The 23,750-nt window shown below is 31.3% G+C and overlaps 4 protein-coding genes, 2 long non-coding RNA genes, 1 other non-coding gene and 1 pseudogene across 16 annotated transcripts; 6 read left to right on the forward strand and 2 right to left on the reverse strand.

Moving 5' to 3' along the window:
- Positions 1 to 3,524: 3,524 nt before the first annotated feature.
- On the forward strand, positions 3,525 to 3,626 carry MIR164c. The gene has a single exon (NR_143300.1). It is a non-coding gene; the product is annotated as a microRNA ath-MIR164c precursor (primary transcript).
- A 2,895-nt stretch (positions 3,627 to 6,521) lies between these two features.
- Positions 6,522 to 7,309, forward strand: AT5G27810 (MADS-box transcription factor family protein). Its single transcript, NM_122663.2, has one exon. The coding sequence runs from the start codon at positions 6,678 to 6,680 to the stop codon at positions 7,035 to 7,037; it is 360 nt and encodes a 119-aa protein (NP_198133.1). The 5' UTR covers positions 6,522 to 6,677; the 3' UTR covers positions 7,038 to 7,309.
- A 1,363-nt stretch (positions 7,310 to 8,672) lies between these two features.
- On the reverse strand, positions 8,673 to 9,200 carry AT5G04515. The gene has a single exon (NR_142765.1). It is a non-coding gene; the product is annotated as an other RNA (long non-coding RNA).
- AT5G04525 lies at positions 8,711 to 8,953 on the forward strand. Its single transcript, NR_142766.1, has one exon. It is a non-coding gene; the product is annotated as an other RNA (long non-coding RNA).
- A 1,451-nt stretch (positions 9,201 to 10,651) lies between the features above and the next one.
- On the forward strand, positions 10,652 to 11,980 carry AT5G27820 (Ribosomal L18p/L5e family protein). Its single transcript, NM_122664.4, has 2 exons — positions 10,652 to 10,806; positions 11,435 to 11,980. The coding sequence occupies exon 2, from the start codon at positions 11,435 to 11,437 to the stop codon at positions 11,777 to 11,779; it is 345 nt and encodes a 114-aa protein (NP_198134.1). The 5' UTR covers positions 10,652 to 10,806; the 3' UTR covers positions 11,780 to 11,980.
- A 46-nt stretch (positions 11,981 to 12,026) lies between these two features.
- Positions 12,027 to 13,789, forward strand: AT5G27830 (folate receptor family protein). 6 transcript variants are annotated; one of them, NM_001203484.1, is made up of 5 exons: positions 12,027 to 12,079; positions 12,178 to 12,276; positions 12,575 to 12,959; positions 13,066 to 13,388; positions 13,458 to 13,673. In NM_001203484.1, the coding sequence occupies exons 1-5, from the start codon at positions 12,054 to 12,056 to the stop codon at positions 13,591 to 13,593; spliced, it is 969 nt and encodes a 322-aa protein (NP_001190413.1). In that variant the 5' UTR covers positions 12,027 to 12,053; the 3' UTR covers positions 13,594 to 13,673. The 6 variants fall into 6 exon arrangements, with proteins under 6 accessions (NP_001190413.1, NP_198135.1, NP_001332028.1 ...); NM_001036878.1 differs by lacking the exon at positions 12,027 to 12,079 and having other exon boundaries at positions 12,140 to 12,276; positions 12,589 to 12,681; positions 12,769 to 12,959; positions 13,467 to 13,747; NM_122665.4 differs by lacking the exon at positions 12,027 to 12,079 and having other exon boundaries at positions 12,083 to 12,276; positions 12,589 to 12,959; positions 13,467 to 13,788.
- On the reverse strand, positions 13,774 to 16,023 carry TOPP8 (Calcineurin-like metallo-phosphoesterase superfamily protein). 4 transcript variants are annotated; one of them, NM_122666.4, is made up of 5 exons: positions 15,487 to 15,889; positions 14,767 to 15,326; positions 14,458 to 14,637; positions 14,264 to 14,357; positions 13,775 to 14,185 (listed from the first exon to the last, which is right to left on the reverse strand). In NM_122666.4, the coding sequence occupies exons 1-4, from the start codon at positions 15,677 to 15,679 to the stop codon at positions 14,316 to 14,318; spliced, it is 975 nt and encodes a 324-aa protein (NP_568501.3). In that variant the 5' UTR covers positions 15,680 to 15,889; the 3' UTR covers positions 13,775 to 14,185; positions 14,264 to 14,315. The 4 variants fall into 4 exon arrangements, with proteins under 4 accessions (NP_851085.1, NP_001330890.1, NP_001330891.1 ...); NM_180754.4 differs by lacking the exon at positions 14,264 to 14,357 and having other exon boundaries at positions 13,774 to 14,185; positions 15,487 to 16,023; NM_001344042.1 differs by having other exon boundaries at positions 13,774 to 14,357; positions 15,487 to 16,023.
- Positions 16,024 to 19,198: 3,175 nt separating this feature from the next.
- On the forward strand, positions 19,199 to 22,687 carry AT5G27845 (annotated as a pseudogene; the record flags this gene model as incomplete). The annotated part of the gene is made up of 1 exon: positions 19,199 to 22,687.
- Positions 22,688 to 23,750: the final 1,063 nt, after the last annotated feature.

The following is a 23,750-nucleotide window of genomic DNA, read 5'->3' on the forward strand; positions in this document are numbered from 1 at the left end:
AGGTCGGAATTAGAATAAGCATTTGTAATTGAATTGAACATAAAACAATGGAATGCCTTTACTTTATGCTTCTCCAATATGTGTAGGAAACACAGTTCTAATGATTAGCAATGCATATTTGTATTAATTATGCAGTGTTCTTCTGTGTTTTTGACAGATTTATAAAAATAGAAGAAAAGAAAAAACCTGAGTGATGGTTAGGACTTAGGAGAGAAAGATAGAACGATAGAGAATTAAAAAGTACAGATGTGTGAAGGTGAAGAATGGTATGAGGATTATGAGATTTCAAAAACTGATTTACAGATATTATAAGAACGTCTTTTGGAGATGACATAACAAAAAAGATCGTGAACGTAAAAATAGGATCGTGATTAAAGAAATAAATTTATTTAATTTCGCTGATTTTGAGGAGAAAAAGAAATTAAGAATAATGATAAATCTAATAATAGTATTTATTTATGGAAATAACAATTCCGTGTTATTTATAACAATAAATTATTTAATAATGTTAGTTTTTTCTAATAATAAGTTCTTAGCATCACTTTCTATTGATCTATATTTTGTATCATTTTTAAAAATGATGTTAATAAAAATAAGGGAATACATCGGTTATCTTAATTGATGTAAATACATATTTTTGTATCCATTTTCCGAAGTGATGAAAACTAATACAAATTTGTATCAATTTGATTAAACTGACACTAAACAAACTAATTAACAAATCACTTATTAGAACTGATGTTGAATTATTTATTTTGTGTCATTTACTTATAAGTAATTTAAACTAGTATCATTTATACTTCTGATTCTAATTAATTGATGTAATCCATCACTTTTTTTGTAGTTAACCGAAACGAATTTTTTTGGTACCTATAAAAATCATAAACTCTAGAAACAAAAGAAACACCCAAACAAAATGAGACCGAAGCGGAACCGATCATTCCTAATTTTCAATTTTCATCACAATACTTACGAATATAGGAATATTGAAATGGCGTCATAATGTGTGAGTAAAAAAGAAAATGTATGGTAAAAATATCGAAACGAGAGAGAGAGTGTTAAAAGCAACGACGTCAGAGGGGAAATCCAAACCCATAAAACATGGGGGAACGATTCACTTCCACTTCGTCAGAACTAAGTGACAGTGAACTTCACTTTTTTTTTTTTTTCTTAAAATGAAATCTCTTTTACTAATACATCTTTTCTATTACTTTGTGCGACACTTTCTTTTTCACATATCATGAAAAATCTATCATCTAAGATTCGATGCTCATACTTTTAAACATGTAACAATCAAACTTGAATTTACCAATTACCAACGTAAAACATGATTTTTCTTTACTGAAATTTACTTTAACAATAATTTGCATTGCTTTCATTTTAAGCAACGAATAAAGATAATTATAGCTATATTCAAATTAGTATAAGTATACAAACTCATAGCACATTTTTATTGATATAACAATGGTCCATATAGATATATAATTGTTACCCATGTCGACCAATGGGAATTATCCTATCATAACTGCTAACTTTTAAATTAAAAAAGAAGTTATATATTATTGCGTCACATTGACTATATAGTCTACAAATATATGAATGTTATAAGATACATAGATCACAAAGATTTGTTTTAGTAACAAATGGGCAAAAAGGGGAATAATAAATGATTAAACAGAGAGAAGAATTGCATCGGAACTCTGCAATACACAAAGTCTCTGTCTCTCTATCTTTGGTGATGAGATCTTTTTTTTTTTTTTCTCTTCTGAGGGTAAAAAAAAAAAAGAGAGAGAGGAAGAAACTCGCGAGGAACACGCAACCCATTCCTTTCTGTGTCACTGTCTCCATCAACTCATCATCATCTTTCATTTCTCTTCACCATTCTTCTTCTTTTTTCTTTTCTAAAACACTTTCTATTTCATTTCTTACCCTTTCAAAATCAAATAATGCGGTTTTGTATTTGAGGAAGTAAAAAAAATACATAAGTACATATGTTTATAAACTTTGCTAAACATAATAAATCATTTGGGAGGTTTAGTGCCTAACCTAATAATCGGATGGAGATTAGTCGGTATATTCTTTCCGTATAATTGTGTTTTTATATTAAATTGATGTAAGAATTATAAATACATTTTAGACGTAATATTTAGTATTTTCAGTTTAAGTGTAATTTTCTATATTATACCACACATATATATTTATTTATATAAGTATTATGCATATATTTCAACAATTCATATGTAAAAGCGGATTTTAAAATAAAAATAAAAATCCGGATATGAAGATGAAAACTTTGAATAACTTGCTTTATGAATCGGATCGTATTTTTGATCATGAATATTTTCCTCACCATGTAGATAAAATAACCAAATTACCGATTTGTTTTCGAAGATAACTGTCCGGACTGATTTGTTGTGAAGATAATTGTTCGGAACAATCAATTAAAACAATTTGAGTTCTGTTGGTACCACATTTTAACGCTTCTTATTTTGGTGACCTAGAAACAAACGTTCACATAATGGAATTTCCAATATCTATGATAAACAAATGATTGTAAATATGCACGGAAACGTTCTTAAGCACTACTTGGTTGATAAAATATGTTTGATGTTCTTTTTAGCGCATTTACATATACGCATGGTGACATCACAATGAGGTAAAAAGTTGGGATAAAATAGTGAGACTTGAACTTGGATTCGGCGGCAGGAAGTAGACATAAACTGACCCAAACTCATCACCTATCTTTACTGTCTGTCTCTATTACATACATTGCGTAGTAAACTGTTTCATTATTTATATGGAATGTTTTATTAAAATATTATAACTACTCTTACAAGCTACCCAATTGTAAATTAATAATCTGATCCTTCTGTCATGTTCAAAGGTCAATTTTGTTTCTTTATGCATAAACAATTTTTAATTATCTACCAACAAATAATTAGTTGGTCTATTTCACTATTTCTATAACCCAATTACGTCGTGAGGGTTGGAATTATTGAGAAATATATAAATTATTTCATTAACTGCAAGGTCTAGCTATGTACACATGCGTCTTGTATCTACTACATCTCCAAAAAATATTTGTTTTAAAAAAGAGAATCATTTAAAGTAATGGAAAGACTTGGTGATATGATTGCCATTTTACTTCTTATCTACATTTAAAGAAATCCCACTTCAAGACTCAATCACTTTAATACCACTCCCATCTATCTTCAAGCTAATACTTTTTGTATTTTCGTGATTTTATTTTAAATACTAAGATTTTTGCCTCATTTTATCAAACACTTGAAACCCACACTATATATGTACGTGAATGAGCAAGCAGAAGTTATTGCCTCCTCACTCTCTAACTTGAATATTTTATTCTTAATTCTCTTCTTCCTCTCTACACACCCAAATCTCTTCTCCCTCACTCTCTGTCTCTCTATGTATAAAATATAATATGTGTGTGTAAGTAGCTACATATACGTGGCCATGGAGATTATTTGGAGTTTGATGATGCAAGAGAGAAAGTAATGGGTGAGTAACACTTGATGGAGAAGCAGGGCACGTGCGAACACAAATGAAATCGATCGGTACTTGTTGATCATATTTTCGCACGTGTTCTACTACTCCAACACGTGTCTCTCCCCCTCCCCGAGGATGCAATCGTCAATGGATAGAACAGAATGTAAATAAATTTAGCGTTCTAAGTTTTTACTTTATTAGACTACATCATGCGTATTAGGGTGTATATATGAGACATGAAGTTAACATTGATTGTTACTCCACTTTTTGTGTTACATTACTTTTTTTTTTTTCTTTCGGTAAAAGGTTATGTGTTACATTACTTGAGTAGGCAGTGGTACGTAATAATAATGCATACGAGTATAATAAAGTCATGTGATATAGACATACACAGTAGTAAGCATTGATATAGTCATTTCTCATAATATTAATATGATAGAAATGTTTCTTAGAGTTATTTTTATGTAATATAGATATCATTGAACTGAACCAAATGAATTTCCGTCGAGAGTATTGAAATTGCGACAAGACAGCTTTATAAAAATCTTTCTCTCTAATTACTGTTACGGTTTTACTAGAACTACTTGTTTCTGTTATGTTTAGTAAAATTGTTTTACTTTACATGAATGATATATTGATATCGGAATATTCAAGTTTCAAGACTGTTGTTAACTCTGACAGACACTATCTGTTTTATTTATTTATTTACTTTTAAGTAATACATTCAAAATTTGAGATGTATAAATGGATAAGAAACCTTGATATATGTTTCAAAAAGCAAATTGAGGAGAGTGTAATAGTAATAATGTAAAACAAAAAGTTGAATAAACGATTTTGGCTCACGTCATTGTTATTAAAAATGTATGCATGCGTGAAAAATAAGTGTAGGGTAAAAAGAAGAAAGTTTGTTGAGGCAAAGTTGCCTTAGAAAGCGGGGGAATTTCTCTCTTTCACTCACTGACATTATGTCTTTGTGTACTCACTCTCAGTACCAGTTTATTAAAGTATAAATAAAATGATATTGATGAAGAGAAACAATATATATTACACGAAGATAAAAAGATAAATTACGTAAGTAATATACTAATATTGTCATATATTTATGGAGACATAAAAAACCAAAAAAAAAAGATCTTGAGGTGATGAAAACGAACTTTTTGCAAGCGTCGTTGTTGTAGGCATTGCGGATGACTTAAAAATAATCAAATAAACAAAGAGAATGATACGTTTTATTAAATCATACATATGTCTTAAGTTATATTTTAAAATTTTAAATCATAGCCTCAACGAAGTTTGAAAAGGGATTTCAATTAATTTTTGCAAAAAGTTAATAGCAAATAAGTTCAGAGAGATAGAAAATAAATGTATCATCCAAATAGAAGAAATATAAATAAAGAAGAAAAAATTGATGTTAAAAAAAAAAGTTAAGGAATAACCCGACCCGAACAACCCGGTTTAGCCAAAATCTCAGGACTAGAAAATAATCAAATATGCTGGCAAGGCCAATTCGGTCCCATTAATAACTTATACATTGAATATCATAACATTTTTTGTTTTTTTCTTTCACAAATTATAGGAAAAATGGGTAAAAAACCATCACCAAATATTGTGTAAATATTTTACTAAATTGCATAACAATTTATAAGTTCTTTATAATATACACCATTCACCACTTAGTTTATTCTAATTATCTACATATACATTTTTGCAGCCACTTTGTAAAATAAATCCTGGAGTTGGGATTTATTTACAGTGGCTGCCACTGACATTTAATAATTATTTTAGATAATTAGAAAGAAAATCTTCTAATTAAATATTTGACATTTAACAATCTTCTTAAAATCTTTCTACCTTAACTACACGATTAATTACTAAAATAAAACTTTCAAAATATTTAATATCATTTAATTACTACAAAATTATCATTTTTGATGTTGCTTTTCTGCATGATTATAATCATCAAATCGCAGAGATATTTGATAGCATGTAATTACTACAAAATTACAAAATATTTAGACAATAATTCATAAACATATCATAAATAAGGTCAACATTAATAAAATAAATGAGTTTTCTTTACAGGACAGGTTGGCGGGACGGGTTTGGCAGGACGTTACGTAATAATAATTATAAACTATAAAATAAAAATATTTTATAAATAGATACAATTTACAATATATATATTAATTTAAAAAATAAATTGTTCCCCCGATATACCGCGAGTTTAAATATAGTTTTATATACATTTTGCTAGACTGCGATCTTGTAATCTTCTGATAACATCACAAGTTGGATACAATTTTTTTTTTCTCATCATGTCTCTTCTAAATTTTATTCTTTTTTCGTTAACATTTTATCCTTCAACTTACCACCCTCGTTATACTTTTTTTTTTCATTTAAGAAATGTAGTTTAGTTTTACATGCCTTTACTTATGAAGTTTTTAAACTTTACGATGGGTATTGTAATTTTGCTAACCTATTTTTAATATATATATAAAATCAAGAGATTTAAAAACTGATTTCTTAAAGAATTATCTATATGGTAAATAGTTCATGATTAATTTACCAGTCAACAACCGAGATTCAATGTCTCCAGCAAGGGAAATAATCACAAAAATATTTTGAAACAAATCTTTGACTACCTTTTAATACCATATCTTATTAATCATCACAATATTTGAAAATTATATATATTATTAAATAATTATATTAGTTGCATCATGTTTAAATAACATTACCAGATTGATATTTATTGATGATTTTTGCTGTTAAAAACTAAATTTGCTAGCTAAACATTTTATCCTATTTTATTGTTTTGATGTTACCACTCTATAAATATTTGGACTATAGTTCTACATATGTCAATCAGTAGTGATAATACATGTAGTAAATAAGAAAAACGGTTATAATCTCTATCTTCAATCCATTCAGATTTTTTTTATAATGTTCATGCATTAAAGCTTGATTTGGAAGTTTATATTTTCTTGTATTAAAATAAAGATACCCTATATAACAAATATTTGTACCTTCTCAGTACTACATAATACTACACATTAACAATCTCAAAATATACAAAAAAACATTTTAATGACGAGAAATAAAATGAAACTTGCTTTCATTTCCAACGATTCTTCAAGAAAAGCAACTTTCAAAAAAGAAAGAAGGGGTTGATGAAGAAAGTACATGAACTCTCAACTCTATGTGGCATCACATCGTGTGCGATCATCTACAGTCCGTATGATACCAGTCATGAAGTGTGGCCATCAAATTCTGGTGTGCAAAGAGTGGTTTCCGAATTTAGGACACTCCCGGAAATGGATCAACACAAAAAGATGGTAGATCAAGAAGGTTTTCTCAAACAAAGGATCGCGAAACCGACAGAGAATTTGAGGAGACAAAGAAAGGACAATAAGGAGCTCGAGATGACTGAAGTCATGTTTCGATGCTTAATTGGAAACATGGAGATGCTTAAATCAGAATCACAATCAGAATCAACAACAATGGTTTATGAAAATGATGAACCATCTTGAGCAAATGAAGTATCCAGGAGAGCAAATGGCGTTTCAATTCATGGATGATAGCCAACACAACCACATCCACCGTCATCAACAAGAGCACCAACATCATATCCCTGGAGAATCTTCCATCGCTCTTGATGTCGGCAACTCAAGCGATATCGTACATAGTTCTTGTTCTAAGTATTTCCAATAATAAATGGTTTCGTTAGGATTTTATTTAATGTGGTATTACAATAATTTCGAGAATGGATTGATAAGTGAATTTATAATTAGCTTTCAGTTTTTTTGTCATGTAATAGATTGCATCACAATTTATGTTTTTATTGTTATCAGTTTGATGATGGTGATATTTTTCATTCTATTTTCACAATGATATGTTGTTTTTAAATTTAGAGATTTGTGATACTCTTATTTTTATTGTTTCATTTTTCCGTTTATGTGTTGTTTTTCAACATATGTCTTACCTTTATTAATTCTTTAATAACATTTTGAGCAGATTAGATTTAAGGTTTCTTTTCAATTTTAGAACTGTTGAGATTTTATATTTTTTCTTTCAAATATAAAATATGACAGCTCACATTTTAAAAAAGAAAATATTTTCGTTTAAAGTGTTAAGTACAAATATTATATAATATATAATCAATAATATACACTGAAATGTTAATGTACCTAACATATTGTAAACCATTTAAAATTCTTTTAAAAACTCTTGTAAACCCTTTAATATTATGTGAACCATTTTAAAAGTCTTGTGAACCTACAACTCAATTTACTGTTTTATTGTCTTTTAGGTTCATCTACTTTGTCTAGCTTAATATTAGTCATCATAAGTTTATTGTGTTAACAACGAGAGCTTAGTGGAATTTGACCCTTAAGTGCTAACAACGATCTCTTATTTGTGGGAGTAAGCATAAGGCAATTTGAGCTATATCAACTCCGAAGCAAAACAAACTACATTACAAAAACATTTTAATCATGACTATCAAAAAACAAAATCCTTTTAAGTATTTTATCAACACACACTTGAACTTTAAAATCATAATAAATTTATTTTTAACACCATCAATAATATTTTTTAACACCTTCTGACATATCAAATCAACTTGATCTAGTAGAGATTATATAAAACAAAAAATTATCATGCAGTATACTATTACTTAATGACAATCATGCATAAATTATTTGCAAACTTTTATATAAAATACATAATCATATTAAAATCACAAATTTTAGAAAACAAATCATCCCATGGTGTAACATATCAATACCTAGTTAATGCTACAAATTTCAAGCCCAGACAAAGATATACATTTATCCCACAAGTGATGAAATATGAAAACCATTAATGGTATAAAATCAAATAGAATATGAATGGATATTCATTAGCAATTTAGCACTAATATTTTTCATTTAGTCAATGTATTCATTCTCATTTATGGGAATGAGTGGATTTTGATTTTATATTTTATTATTTCTTTAAAAGTTTAAAACTCAACCATGTGGAGCATAAATTGTTATGCTTTTTAGGTTTTTATTTAAAGTACAAACATATATATATATATATATATATATATATATATATATATATATTATCTGATTCACAAGTCACAAACAACCATAGTAGGGAAACTGATAGAAATGTTAGATTTGTCTAATTACCGGAGGAGCTCCTCCAGTTGATTGTCGTCTGATTGTTTTCCGTTGTCAAACTCAAACATCTCAATAGCATTTCCACATCTTAGCGCTACTTTGTTTTCGACGTGACAAGGACCAATCATTTCCCAAGCCGCCTTTTCATTCACTTTAATCTCATCCTCCATAGCGAGACCCTACTACACGGCCATGTATTGTTTTTTGAAACTCTATCCATGATCGTGTAGTAGAGTCTCATTAGGGGGATGTGATTGAAGTGGATGAGAGGTCGCCTTGGGAAAAGATTGTTGTTTGTTGAAAAAGGAGGAGCGCCAAGATGTGCAAATACTTTAGAAATGTTTGAGTTCATCTGATAGCCAAAGAGTATTGTCATGGTACTGTTTTGATTATCATTGGACTGTTTTTACAATATTTTTTTAGTTGATGTCAGATGCAAGACAACAATTTAAAAAAAAATTAACTTCTGTAAGAGGGGAAAAATGAATCCCATGGGAAATGATGAGAAAAGAGACAATGAATCCCATGAATTCTATAAATATTATAAATCTAACATTATATAACCAAATTTGTAAGTATTTTAGTGGTTTTTTACTTAATTTTGTGCTATGTCAACTCATAAGATAGTTTACAATCACCAAATACATAAACATTACATTTCAAAAATAATATATATTAACTTTAAAAACAAATCGTCTCGCAGTGTACCGCGGGTAAAAACGTCAATTACATAATCTATTATTCAAATATACGAAATACCCTAAATATATAATTTAAAAAAAAAAAAACTGGCCCCGCGGTACACCAGGGATCAATATCTAGTAAGGATACTAAAATTGAAATTATTGTTTAGACATTTTAGAGATTAAGATAACATTGTACCCTGTTGAAAAAATTAACTAAATAAATTTATCGCACTAAAAGAAAAGAAAAATTAACACATGTAAAAAAAAATTAGAACGCCACTTGACAGCTTTTTAGAGCATGAGTTTGGGAAAACCTAACTTTATTATATAAGATGGTTATCCGAACAATGCCTCATTAGTGATCAATTTACATTTTATTTCAAAATATTTTTAATAGATTTGTGTTAAAACCAAAAAAGAATCACATTCATGAGAAGAAATCATAGTAATCTTAGAGGAAAGTTATAGGGAAAGTATGAAATAAAGAATAGTTAAGTTTATAAATTAATAATATTTTAAAAAATATGAATTTATATTTTTGAAAATTATAATTTTTGGAGTATCTACAAAGAAAAAAAGAAAAATTAAGTCGTCTTGTTTTGCAACTTTACCCTATCTCCGAAAAATACAGATCAATCATTCGAATTCAAAAATAATTTGTAATATAAATTATTTTTATAATCAATTTATAAAAGTTTCGCGAAGAAAAACCCAAATATACTTTTAGAATTTTAAAAGTATCAGTAATATACATAGCCTTTAAAATGTTTAGAAGACACTGATAAAAATTATATTAAATATTATTTTTAACTTTATATATGGTTATGCATGGAAAGTAAAATTCTAAAAATGCTAGTTATTGATTTCTTCTTTTGCAGAAAATCCTTTTATATTGGCTCTTTTTTCCTACTACATATTAATTAAAATATGACTGTTTAATTGGTTTTTTCAATCTGAAAAAAAATATTTACATTAAAAAATCAGTATAACTTGGTTGTGGAAATGACGGAAAAAAAAACTTGGTTGTGGAAGTCAGAACTAAACAATTAGTCTTAAAACTGAATTTACCAACAATCAATCAAATAATACAGAGAGAAATTGGAGAACATATCTCGGAACAAGTCAATATCATCTAAAAATATTGGAGAAAACGAGTTATTTAATTGTTTTGGGCTTTTGGCCCATTAGAAGATATTTTGTAAATGTTTTAAACTTACCCATTAGACATCATTGCGGGATTTTTGAAACAAATCTGAAAGTTTTTGGGGTTTATTTCGAATAAACAAACAAATAAAGGTCACTTATGTTATTTATTATTATCAGAAAATGACCTGAATCACAAAGCCAAAAAAAAAACCTAAACGCATCTTCTTCTTCTCACTTTCAAGGATCAAGAGATCGCTTCTTACAGTTCCATCTTCCAACATTTTACTCAGCAGCTTCAGGTACGCCATTATCTTCCACAGAATGAGTTTTTTTTCTGGTTGTTAAACTTTTGGATTTAATCCGTTGAGAGTTGAAAATGAAGAGGTTTTAGTTTTATCTTCTCTGATTGGCTTAATCTTCGTTTTCCTGGAAATGTAATTGAAGAACTTAGATACAATCGATTCTAGCTTGATATGAAGATTCTCTGGTATTTGAGTGTATGTTTGTGGTTTAATCACAAATTGATGTCCACCAGGTGTTTGCTGAAATGTCTGAAAGAAGTAAAATGCTGCTTGGTTTTGATTTAGGATCTTGATTCCTATTGGTTTGGTTTTATTAAACCAGGAGTGTGAGTGTCACATTGCTAATAAGGGTTTCTCTGAAACTACTTACTCGCAAAGATTTGGCTTTAGATGGGATGGTCATTTCTCGATATAATGTTATATTGACCATTGGAGGTGTCTCTGCTTATGTGTTCTTTCTGTATTCAACGTTGCATAATTCAATTCTGATTACATCATTTACTGATTCCAAGTTTGAATATTTCCTCATGGGCTGTTGTTGATGCGTAGTGTAAGTTGAGTTTTTTTCTTAGTTCTGTGAAAGCCATGTACATGTTTTAAAAGGGTGTTATGCTTTGTTTCTCAGATGGTGATTCCACCAGCAGTGAGACCACCACGTCTCTTCGACTACCTAAAACCTTACGTGCTGAAAATGCATTTCACAAACAAGTTTGTCCACGCACAAGTCATCCACTCACCAACAGCCACAGTGGCTTGCTCAGCGAGCTCGCAAGAGAAAGCATTGAGAGAAACAATGGACATCACACGCGACGTCGCTGCTGCTTCAAAGATTGGTAAAATTCTTGGAGAAAGACTCTTGATGAAAGATATTCCCGCTGTTACTATTCAGATGAAGAAAGAACAGAGGTATCATGGTAAAGTCAAGGCTGTTATCGATTCTGTAAGAGAAGCTGGTGTCAAGTTGCTCTGAAGATTATTCAATAATCTGAATCAGTTTGGCAATGTCGTTTCTTTTTCCGGTTAATCGGACAAATTGAGATAAGATTGGTGCCACATTTTTAAAGCCCTGCTTTTAAAATCCATGTTACAAGATAATGAATGTTATAAGCTTTGACTATGGAAGTAAAATAGATTACATAAATTTAATGTCTTTAATACTATTCTGCGATTAATGGTGTTTTCTTCACGAGATTAATCAATAAAGTGAGATTCTTTTTGTTCTAAAACCATAATTGACGGAGTCTATGCAATTGGGTAATCGGGTCGACCCGTAATACTATTCTTCCTCTCGGGTAAGACTTGTAAATGTTGAACCTTTAGTCACGAGTACTCGTCTTTGTCTTTTGTCATTTTTTGCTTCGAGCTAAGATCAGTGAAGAGAAAAGATGGGAAGATGTTTAACGAAGAAGGTGTTTTTGATTCAGAGTCCGATCTTGTTTCTTCATCTCCTGATCTCTTTATCGTCCGGTTAGTATTAAATCTTAGGGTTCTTCTTTTGTTGTCACATTTGATCTGTTGGTTAGATTTCAGAAATGGGTACCGAAGATATTGAATTTTATAATCGAAAGTTTCAATCTTTTTTGTTTTTGTCATTTGGATCATCTTGACTCGTTTGATGCAAAGCAACTTGTTTAGGAATTGGATTTTGTGTTGTTCCTCAGCTATCTTAGTTTTGGGATTGTTAAGAGATGGGACTTTGGTGAAGTGTTCATTTTGAGTGAAGTGTTCGGTTTTGGTGGTTGTGTTTGCTTAAGAATGGTTGTAGAACAATGTTTTCAGGTGCAGTGAAACCGGATTTGAAAGGAGTATGTGTTTCTAAAGGAGGGAGGTTTCCGCCATATGAGTTGGAAGGGAAGCCTCCTAAGTCTGTTGGTAGGGGATCCAAGGATCTTACTCTGTGCCGGGTGTTTCGTAAAAAGACTTGTTGTTCTTCTGTTCAGACTAACCCGGCTTTCGTAGCTGTTAGAAACCTGGCTACTTATGGAGAAGCTAGTCAAGAATGCTTGGAGTTGTTTGAGTTATTGGAGTGTTCAATCTGTAACCCAAATGTTGGAATTCAACCGGGTCCTCCTCGTATATGCGCCTCGTTCTGTGACAGAGTCTTTGAAGCCTGCAAAGATGCATACTTTGCCAGTAATGCACTTAAACGGGTAAGAAAAAATCTCGGTGTTTGGAGGATTTTGATAAACAAATGGTAGGATAGGACTTTTTCTTTCTGTAGATTTTTGGAAGCTAATGGTTTCAGTATCTGCTTAGGTGATTGGCCCTTGTGGAGTAAACGACGACATAATCTGCATTAAGGCCTCAAATTGGGAATCCAATGGCACATCATTCTGTGAAGCAGCTGGTTTTGCTGTTCAAAGGAATGATGATTCTAGAGAAAAACCGTGCTACGGAAGCAAAGCAAGTCTAGAATCAGTAGTGGAATCATGGTCAAGAGACTCTCGAAAGGAGACGCCTTTAAAAACTGAGACTTTGTCATGTTTTAAAGATCTTCTCCAATGGGTTCGCGAAATGACAACGATTCAGAAAATTTCTTTGGGAATGTCGTTTCTTATAGCAGGAATGTTCTTGATCAGGTCTCACCTTTCTCTCTTCTCTCTTTAAGTAACCTCCAAGTAACAACACCATACTAACACTTGCTTTAGGTACTACAGGCAATCTAATAACCGTAATCAGAAGCAGCGACTAGCTGCGATTCAGAGGACCGCTAGAAGATTGAGAGGGAACGGGAACGGGGATTCATACAGTGCAGCTATAAATAGAAGAACAAGCTCTGATTAAGCTTATGGAATGAATATTTTACAGTAGTTTGTAAAAGCCATGAATTTAACTGTTATCAATAGTAAAGGCTTGTCTCATGTGAAATTTTGCCAAATGCGACAAGAAGTGTGTTGTACTGTTCTGTCTTTTTATACTGATAAAATTAGGGACAAGTAAAATATAACTTTGGCAATGGACAAATGAAGAAAATGTGGAATCTTGACGATATGCAAAAGGGTTTGTACAACAAGGAAAAAAATAACCGAGAAAAAAAAATCTAAGTGGTACTATATTAAACTAAAAGGGCTAAAAGAAGAAAGAAAAGAGAGACTAATAAGGAGATAAAATCTCCAGAAGCAGAAGACAGATCATTTTCTGCATCTATACAAAGAAAACAAAGTGTGTTTTTGTTTTCTCACTTTTTTTGTTTTTTTACAGAAGTTGTTTGATGACTAAGTAAGTACCCTTTGGGTTCTTCATTGCATTCAACCCATAATTGGAGACACAGACACAGTTGTAATGACACTCAGAATCTTGAGCCTAGCTTGAGCTGTGGAACCGTGATATTGACATAGAGAGGACTAGATATTCAAGACTTCCCCATCTTCGGTACCTGATAAAGAGAAATGTAGAGAAAATAGGTGTTATCGTGTGCGGAAACATAAGGAGCGTTAACTCTTTGTGGCCTAACCAAATTGCAATAGTGCTCCCACTGCTTAAGATTGTACACTTTGAAGTCCATGCTAAGCACTCAAATTATAACCTAAGGTTCTGTTGTGAAAGTCCTATAAGGTTTTTCAGAAGGTTTCAAGTTTCAGTTTGTTCTTACAGAAGAATTGTGTTATAAGATGGGCTTAAATCTATATATCTTTGGTAGAAACTAACCTTCTTGAGAGGATGACTGCTTGAAGCTGGGGCTGGTTTCATAATCTCAAAGGAACATACAAGAGACTCGTCAACGCTTAATAACGCACCAGCGTTGTCAAACTCCCCACCATAGTTTGGAGCTGAGAATATCGTGACTAATCTCCGTTTTGCGAAAAACTCATACCCGTCTTCTACTACCTGCATCACAAAACCATTACACATGTCCGATATGGTAAGAATTCAAAAAGTCTCTAGCTTTATGGACAAACGCTAATCAAACCATCAAGAACAATTTCACAGGTTTCGAGGAGGTCTTGTTTGTTTTACCTGATGGCCTCGGCAAATGAGGTCAAGATCATTCTTATCCAAGAACTCAGCGACTTTATCAGCTCCAAAAGTGCAAGAGATACCTCGATCACTATCAGCCCAACCTTCAATCTTCTGATCAGGATCTGACCAAAGTAAATCACAAAGAAGACCACTGTCTGGAATCTCAATAGGCCTTTGAATCTCTCGAATCTGATTCAAATTATCCAAATCTGGTGACAAACCACCGTGCATACACAGTATCTTCTCATCAATAAGTGCAGCTACAGGTAAACAGTTGAAGCAATCAGTAAACACCTTCCAGAGTCGTACATTGAATCTCCGTTTGCACTCGTCATAAAACCCGTAAATCCTGTTGATCTTAGCATCCTCATGGTTCCCTCTCAACAGATATATCTTCGATGGGTACCGTATCTTGTAAGCAAGAAGCAAACATATGGTCTCAAGACTTTGTTTGCCTCTGTCAACGTAATCACCAAGGAATAGATAGTTTGCTGAAGGAGGATAACCTCCGTATTCAAACAACCTCAAAAGATCTTGATATTGACCATGAATATCACCTGAGAGAATCCACAACATAACTTTCAATACCCAAATGCTCAAATTCATAAATAAAAAAAACCCTAACTTTGCAATTTCACCCCCAAAATGCTCAAATTCATAAGAAACCCTAGTTTTTCAAATTTCACCCTAATTAATGATTCGATCATGAGAATTTACCGCAGATGCGAATTGGGGCATGGAGATCAAGGAGATTAGGTTGAGAGAGGAAGATTTGACGAGCGTTAAAGCAGAGTTGACGAATCTCGCTCTCGGAAAGCTGAACCTGTTTGCCTCCTTTACCTTCTAACAATCTTCTTATAATATCATCCAATACTCCTTTCTCCACCATCCCTTCCATACTCGTCATCATCGTGTTCTTTCTCTTCAGATCCCTAAAATATTTTCTCACCAAAATCAAAACTTGCTACAAGGGTTTGCGCCAGAAACAGGAGAGGAATAATGGGTCGTTGTTGGTTTTCCGATCAATGAAGAGACGATCGGAGAAAGTAGACGAATTTTTTCCAGAGAAAATGTGGGTCAAACAAAGAGAAGAAGAAATCTATTTTGTCTTAAAAATTCAGAGGAGGAAAGTTATCAAAATGGAAGAGATAAGAAAAGAACAAATCCGAAAGAATAAATTATAAAATGGGGAAATTTAATAAGAAATCCAAAACTTTTGAAAGTATTTCAGAAATCTACATTGATTTATATAAGTGCAAATACACCCAATCATATATTTTTTATTGGTCCACTTGGCATTTCATTTTATTTTGTTAAATTTTAATAGTATAAATCTCATATATGTATACATTAATCTTACTTATTACTGTTTTGTATAATTGAAATTTATTTTTTCCAAGTGGGGAAACGTTTAGTATTAGAAGAAGGTCAACACATAATTTATTAGGTCAATTAATAGAAATAAATTGAAGTGGGCCATTAATTTTATAATTACTCCTAATTTATGTTTATGGTTTTTTTTTACAAGTGAGATGCACAAACCTTGAAGACCAAACATGAACTTCTAGAAAACTACAAAATTAATACATTACATTTTGTTTCATTATAAATAGTAAATATATTTTTGTTATATACACATTAAGATATCACCACACACAAACCAATTAACATTCTTAAATTTTTACCTCATTTTGTGCTCACAATTCTCAGCATGTAATGAGTTTTTCCAATCTTTTATATGGTATAATTTTTAAATTTTCAGAAGTGGGATGATGTACACATTTGGGGTCAAGAAGATTCTACAATGGAGAAGTAAAAAGTTGCATCATAGATTCATAGTATAGAAAAAGAATGGTAATCTAATACTACAGTGTGTTATTTTTGTAGGTTTGGAAGTAAGTAAGGATTTCAATCCATTTTTGTCATAGGTAACTATGTTTATTAAAGGTTCAATTGGTACACATGATGGTAAGATTAAGTGTATTGATAATTCATACGTCTCAATCTTTTTTATATATATCATTTTTGTACTTCAAATTCTAATAGTAAAGATTTCGATGGCTACAAAACATTTTCTAGATTTGTTGATAAAGTTTCAAAAGTAAACAATTCTAATTTCCACAAAATAAACAAATGGAACTCCCATCTTTATTTTTTCGTTACTGATATATGGTTATTTTCTTACATTTTGTGAAAATGATTTTCATATATACTTGAATATATATATAACAATATAATTTTTTCTAAGATTTGTTTTTCAAATATATGTGCCTTACCTCTTTTTCCTATGTATTTTTAATATAAGCATAGTAATCATATTTATTTTTTTGTAATCCAACATAAATATTATTAAATTATTTTTACAGATTTTTGGTCAAGATTTTTATTTTTCCAGGAAAATAAATTTAATAAAAACGGTTAGATAATTAGCAATTCAAATTTGAACTCAAAATCATATAAATGTTAACATTAAAATAGATTTATCCCTCTCACTCAAATTGTGTGAAATATGTAAAAAAAAAAAGGTTAAATGTAAGAAAAAAAAAATTGGATAAAAAAAAAAAGAACAAAAGAATTTATGCTCTTTGCTAATTAAGATATTACTAAGATTCAAATTTCGATGATAGAACTTTTGCGTAATTGTGTAGTTACAACAATGCATGTGCTATAGCCTTTATTATTTCATATCTCTTAATCCACTTCAACAGTTGGCTTCAAATATCTTATGCAGAATTTAATTATTGTTTAATTATTGTATGTATATCACATGTTTGAAAGTCGTAAAATATTTAAGTGAAGTACAATTAAGATCATATGTATTTCACTATTTTGTTCTTGAAATTTATGATCCACTGAGAAACTGTGTTCGCTAGTATTTTTTACGAAAAAATTACTTTCATCAAATAAAATTTTATGTCACATATCTATATATACATTTTTGCAGCCATTTTAATAAATAAATCTTGGAGTTGGACTTATTTACAATCCTATGTCATTAGCATTAAATCTTTTTTTCAAAATAATTAATTTTACTTTAAATTCTTAATTTAAATTGTCAATCACATTATCAATCAAATTTAATCCAAACAAACTTCACATCAATCACTTAAAATTAGCATAAAAAGTATTTTGTTAACAATATTTTTAAACAAAGTTTTTTGTTTAAATAAATATTGTTCTTACTAAACGTTTTTTGTTTAAATAAACAAATCATGTATTTGAACTTATTTACAATGTCATGCTACTGATATTAATTATTTAGGCATGAAAATATTTAATTAAAGATTTAAATCTTCTAAATTCTTGCTTTTAGAGTTATTATATCATTACCTAAAAGGCAAAAAATATTAATTTTTTAATTATTATTATTTATAGATTTAAAATTCATAAAACATTATTAATATTTAAATTTATAAAAAGTTTAATATATAAAAAAAAAATAACATCATTATATAATATATAGAGTTTAAAACATCTCAAAAACAAATTCATCATATTTTGTGATTCGAAATTTTAAGAATGAACATATATTAACTAATTGGCGAAAAATGCGTGGGTTCAACGTCCCGCAACGAATAAAATATTTTGACAATGATTCATAAACATATTATAAATAAGATCAACATTAATAAAATAAATAATTTTTTTTTGTGGATGGATTTGGCGGGACGGGTTTGGCAGGACGTTACTTAATAACAATTGTAAACTATAAAATAATTTACAAATTTTATATATATTAATTTAAAAAATGAATTGTCTACGCGGTGTACCGCATGTTAAAATTTAGTTTCTATATATTTTAGAAACAACTTTGAATTTATACTTTAATATTGAATAAACAACACCAAACCCCCATTGTCCAATTTTGTCTGCATCTCACATTATTTTTGTCCAATATCTTAAAATAGTTCCAACTTTCTAGAAGATTACCCTCATTCATCAAATGACCTAGATTCTCATCACTCAAAATATTTTTATTATTCATGTTATCCATTTTTTGAAATAACAGAAAAATAGAAAATAATCATAAGAAACCAAACAAAATATACACAACAAAAAATCAAATCATAAAGCTTTAAATACATATAAGTGAAAGATCAAATCATAAAACTATAAAGACATGAAGTACCTAAAACATAATATATGCTAAAAAGAAATTCAAAATACAAAATCTTCTACGTATTTGAATAATTCATCCAAACCTAAAACTGTATATCTGTTCACATATTTGAATGAAAAATCAAATAAGCAAATCAAGCAAGAAATATTAATGATGTCTATGTGATTTTTTTTTTTGTCAAACTGATGTCTATGTGATCAAAATGCATAAATACAAAATTGTAAAAGCTAAGTATAAATTATGGAAGTAAGAACATATAACTTATGATATGTTCAAAATAATTGGCACCATTATATTATATCTACTGGTCAATTCCATGTCGAACACATAACGTTGAATGTTGGTTGGATCAGGCAATGGCAAATGATCAATAGCGTGCTTTGTTCCCTGCATCTGAAGTCATCTACTTGGAAATGATAGAATCTGATCATCGTCCTGCAGTCATAAAGATCAAACGATCCACTGAACAAGGTATAAGGCCATTTCAATTCGATACACGTTTATGCAAAATTCCAGAATTTGAAGACGTTGTTCGTCGAAGTTGGAATAATAGTATGGGGGCTGTTAATCTGTCTCTTCAAGAACGGATATGAATGTGCAGAAGAGAGATCTCATCTTGGAAAAGAAGTCATAACACTAATTCGGCGAACCGAATTAAAGAGTTAACATAGGCGCTTGATACCGCAAACACAGACTGCTACACACCCCTGGCTCAAATTCACAGCCTCAAAAGGGATTTGTTAAATGCTTACAGGGACGAGGAAACATATTAAAAATTGAAGAGTAAGAATCAGTGGCTAGATGAGAGATCGCGATACCGGGTTTTTTCACGCTGCAACAAAAAACAGGATTACAAGGAATACATTAACGTCTATACAAGATGTGAATGGAATGGATGTACATGGTAACAGAAATATTGCTACAGAAGCAATAAGATACTTTACTGAACTTTTCTCTACCAATTCCCCTACTACAATATCCAAAGCTCTGCGTAACATACATCCAGTGGTTACTCCTACAATGAATGATCAATTACTGAAGGATGTGTCTGAAGATGAGATACGAGATGCGCTATTCTCCATTGGAGGTTCACGGGCACCTGGACCGGATGGGTTTAATGCGGTTTATTACCAAACCTATTGGGATATTGTGGGCTCATCCATTGTTGCTGAAGTCAAAACGTTCTTCAATACTGGAACAATGGATAAGGTGTAGAATCATACTAATCTGTGCTTAATACCAAAGATTGAGAAGCCCGTAACGATGAAAGACTTTCGCCCAATAAGTCTCTACAATGTCACATACAAGATCATTTCAAAAATAATGGTTAAAAGGTTAAAGAAAGTACTCTCTTCTGTTGTCTCTGATAATCAAGCGGCTTTTATCCCGGGCAGGTTCATCACAGACAATGTCCTAATAGCCCATGAGGTGCTACACTCTTTAAGAGTTCGTAAGCGATGTGCTACCTCGTATATGGCGGTGAAAACGAATATTAGTAAGGCATATGACCGAATTGAATGGAGATTCTTGGAAGAGGTACTAAAAAAAGGCTTCGACAATAGCTGGATAAACTGGATCATGGAATGTGTTCGTACAGTCTCATTCTCGGTCCTAATCAATGGTAGCCCATATGGTCAGTTCGAGCCAACCCGGGGACTGAGACAAGGAGATCCCCTGTCTCCGTCTCTGTTTATACTATGTGTCGATGTTCTGAGCACACTGATGACCCAGGAGACATTAGAGGGGAAAATACAAGCCATCCGAATAAGTAATGGAGGACCAGCAGTGTCACACCTTTTGTTTGCTGATGACTCTCTCTTTTTCTTAAAAGCACATCAGAAGAATAGTACTAATCTTCTACAGATTTTTGACGAATATAAGGAAACATCGGGACCACTCATCAACTTTGCTAAATCATCTATTACTTTTGGAAGTCGTGTGTTTCAACACACGAGGGAGGGAATCATGAAAACGCTCAAGATACCAAATAATTGTGGAGGAGGGAAGTACTTGGGGCTACCAGAACAATTTGGAGGAAGAAAGAAAGAAATGCTCCAATACATTCATGATCAAGTTAGGAAAAGGATAAAAGGTTGGCAAAGAAGATGCCGGTTTACTCAATGAATTGTTTTCAACTACCAAAAGAACTATGTTCTGAAATTGATAGTTTGATAGCAAGATTTTGGTGGGGATCAACTCAGGAAAAAAAGAAAATATCTTGGATAGCCTGGAGAAAGATGGTGACATCAAAGAAGAATGGGGGACTTGGATTTAGAGACCTTCACCTCTTCAACAAAGCATTATTGGCTAATCAGGCTTGGACGATCATACAAAGACCAAACTGCCATCTCTATCGAATGTCAAAAGCAAGATACTTCAGGGACGACAATTTTTTCACGGCTACAAGAGGAACAAAACCGTCATATGGCTGGAATTCATTGAGATTTGGGAGGGAACTACTAGAGACTGGCGTACAGAGAAGTATTGGTGACGGACAAAAAACAGCCTTAAAGAGAACCTTGGTTACCTACAACACCACCGAGAGCACCTAAACTACTATATTTGATAGACCCGAATACTAAGGTGGCTGAACTCCTCACAGGACCTCCACAACAATGGGATGATCAATAGGTACATCAATACATTGATTCGTCGGACCATTATCCCATTCACAAAATTTTCATTCCTTATGATCTCAAAGATGACTCATATATCTGGAATTACATGAAAGATGGTAATTTCACCGTCAAATCTTGATTGGAGGGCTCTTAACCTCAGTCTTGAAGAAGACACATCACAAGCTCTGCTTACAGTTAACACAGATATCCCCCAAAAATATGGCGTCTCCAAATTGTTCAAAAACTTAAGCATTTCTTGTGGAGATTTTTTCATCCAAAGCAATTGGGATCTCTGAAAATTTAAGACGACGAAACATTAATGTCAACCCATATTGTCCACGATGCTGCAATGAGGTAGAAACAAATAATCATGCAATGTTCACATGTCCACAGGTGAAACAAATATGGAGAGCTTCAGGAATTCCCACACATGTACTTTGAGCCCAGACGAGACAATGAAGAATAAAGTCCGCTATTTATTAACGTTGCATGAGGATACAAAGGTTGAGACAACCGGACGACTTTTACCATTTTGGCTAATGTGGCGTATTTGGAAGAGCCGAAATGATTTAGTCTTCAACAAAAGAGCAAAGGATACAACTGATATAGTCAAACAAGCGTCCCTCGACACAAAGGAATGGCTAGATAACATGCGACCCCCAGAAAGAAATACCCGAGACCAACTATCATCTACATCGAGAAAGGCTAATTGGCAAAAGCCTCCAGTAGGATGGGTCAAGTGTAACTACGATGTCTCTCACTATGAAGGAAAGATAACCGCGGGTCTTGGCTGGATCATCAGGAATTCACACGGCACATGTATGGACTGCGGAATGGGGAAATTTCAAGGACGCCAAACAATTGAAGAAGGAGAATGTACTGCACTCATTTGGGCTATACAATGCGCATAGGGACTTGGTTATAGGAAGGTAATATTCGAGGGTGACAGCGTCACTGTTACTAGTATCATCAATAGCATAGAGCCCAATCCAAGATTACGACATTATCTTGATTTCATACATCAATGGCGTAAAGCTTTTAACTTCATCGAGTTCAAATTCCGACATCAAGAAAACAACGTCTATGCTGATGTCTTGGTCAAGACAGCTACCAAGAGTAATACAAACTTTGAGTTATATCGAATATGTCCTAGGTTTTTATAGCCGTTTGTATACAATGATGTAAAACATTTGCATTGATAATAATATTGGAAGGAAAAAGAAAAAAATCTAAACGAAATAAAAAATATTAATTCTATATTTCTAAGTAAACTCTTATTCATTATGTTTAATATTTTGTTACTACATTTATACTCTAAAACTTCAAAAAGTATTTAAGTTAATTATCTTATGCTTTTGCTGATAAAACAAAAAGTAAGAAAATAATTCTATAGGATTTTGTTTACTCACAAGTGTAAAATAATTCTTTATGTTTTGTAGTCAATTTTAACAAACTTTAATTACAATGAAGTAACTAACGTCATTACATACACATCTTGTACAAAAAAGAAATATCAAATCATCTCTCTCTTAACTTTATTGGATGAAAGTTCACATCAACAAAACAAACAATAATTATTAATAATTTGTATGTAGTAAAATCTTATAAATACAAAACTGTAAAGCAAACTAAAAATTATGGAAGTAAGAACATATCAATTATTATGTCATGTTAAAACCGATTGCACCATTTTATTGTATCTATGAACATCATCTATTAGTTTTTTTTAGCTGGCAAACAAGATCCTAATTTTTGTATAAAACTTTAGCAATAATGCATTACAAAAACCTTCTGATTGTCATAAAAGATTAAATTAAGAAATAAGAATGAAGACTAGAGAGAATAAAACTCGAAACAAGAGTTTTCTTATTGCTTTCTCTTTCTCTTCTCTTTTTCTCTGTTTTCTCTATATCTTATAAATGAATGAAATGAGTTATATATAGTAGAGCTTACTTAGCTAGGAAGTAAATTACTTAGAGAATAGTAATGGATAAACATCATCCATATCTTAAAGATGAAGTAATGGATAAACATCATCCATATTTTAAGAAGGAAATAATGGATAAACATCATCTATATCTTAAGGAAGAAATAATGGATAAACATCATCCATATCTTATGGATAGAGATGAATGATGGATAATGACATCCATACTTATCCGGTTTATAACACTGATCAAAATAATACCATTATTCTACGTTCTCTAATCGTGAATCCTCATAATTGAGATATACAGTTTTAT

The sequence above is a fragment of the Arabidopsis thaliana genome, chromosome 5, assembly GCF_000001735.4.
Source record: "Arabidopsis thaliana chromosome 5, partial sequence".
Taxonomy (NCBI): domain Eukaryota; kingdom Viridiplantae; phylum Streptophyta; class Magnoliopsida; order Brassicales; family Brassicaceae; genus Arabidopsis; species Arabidopsis thaliana.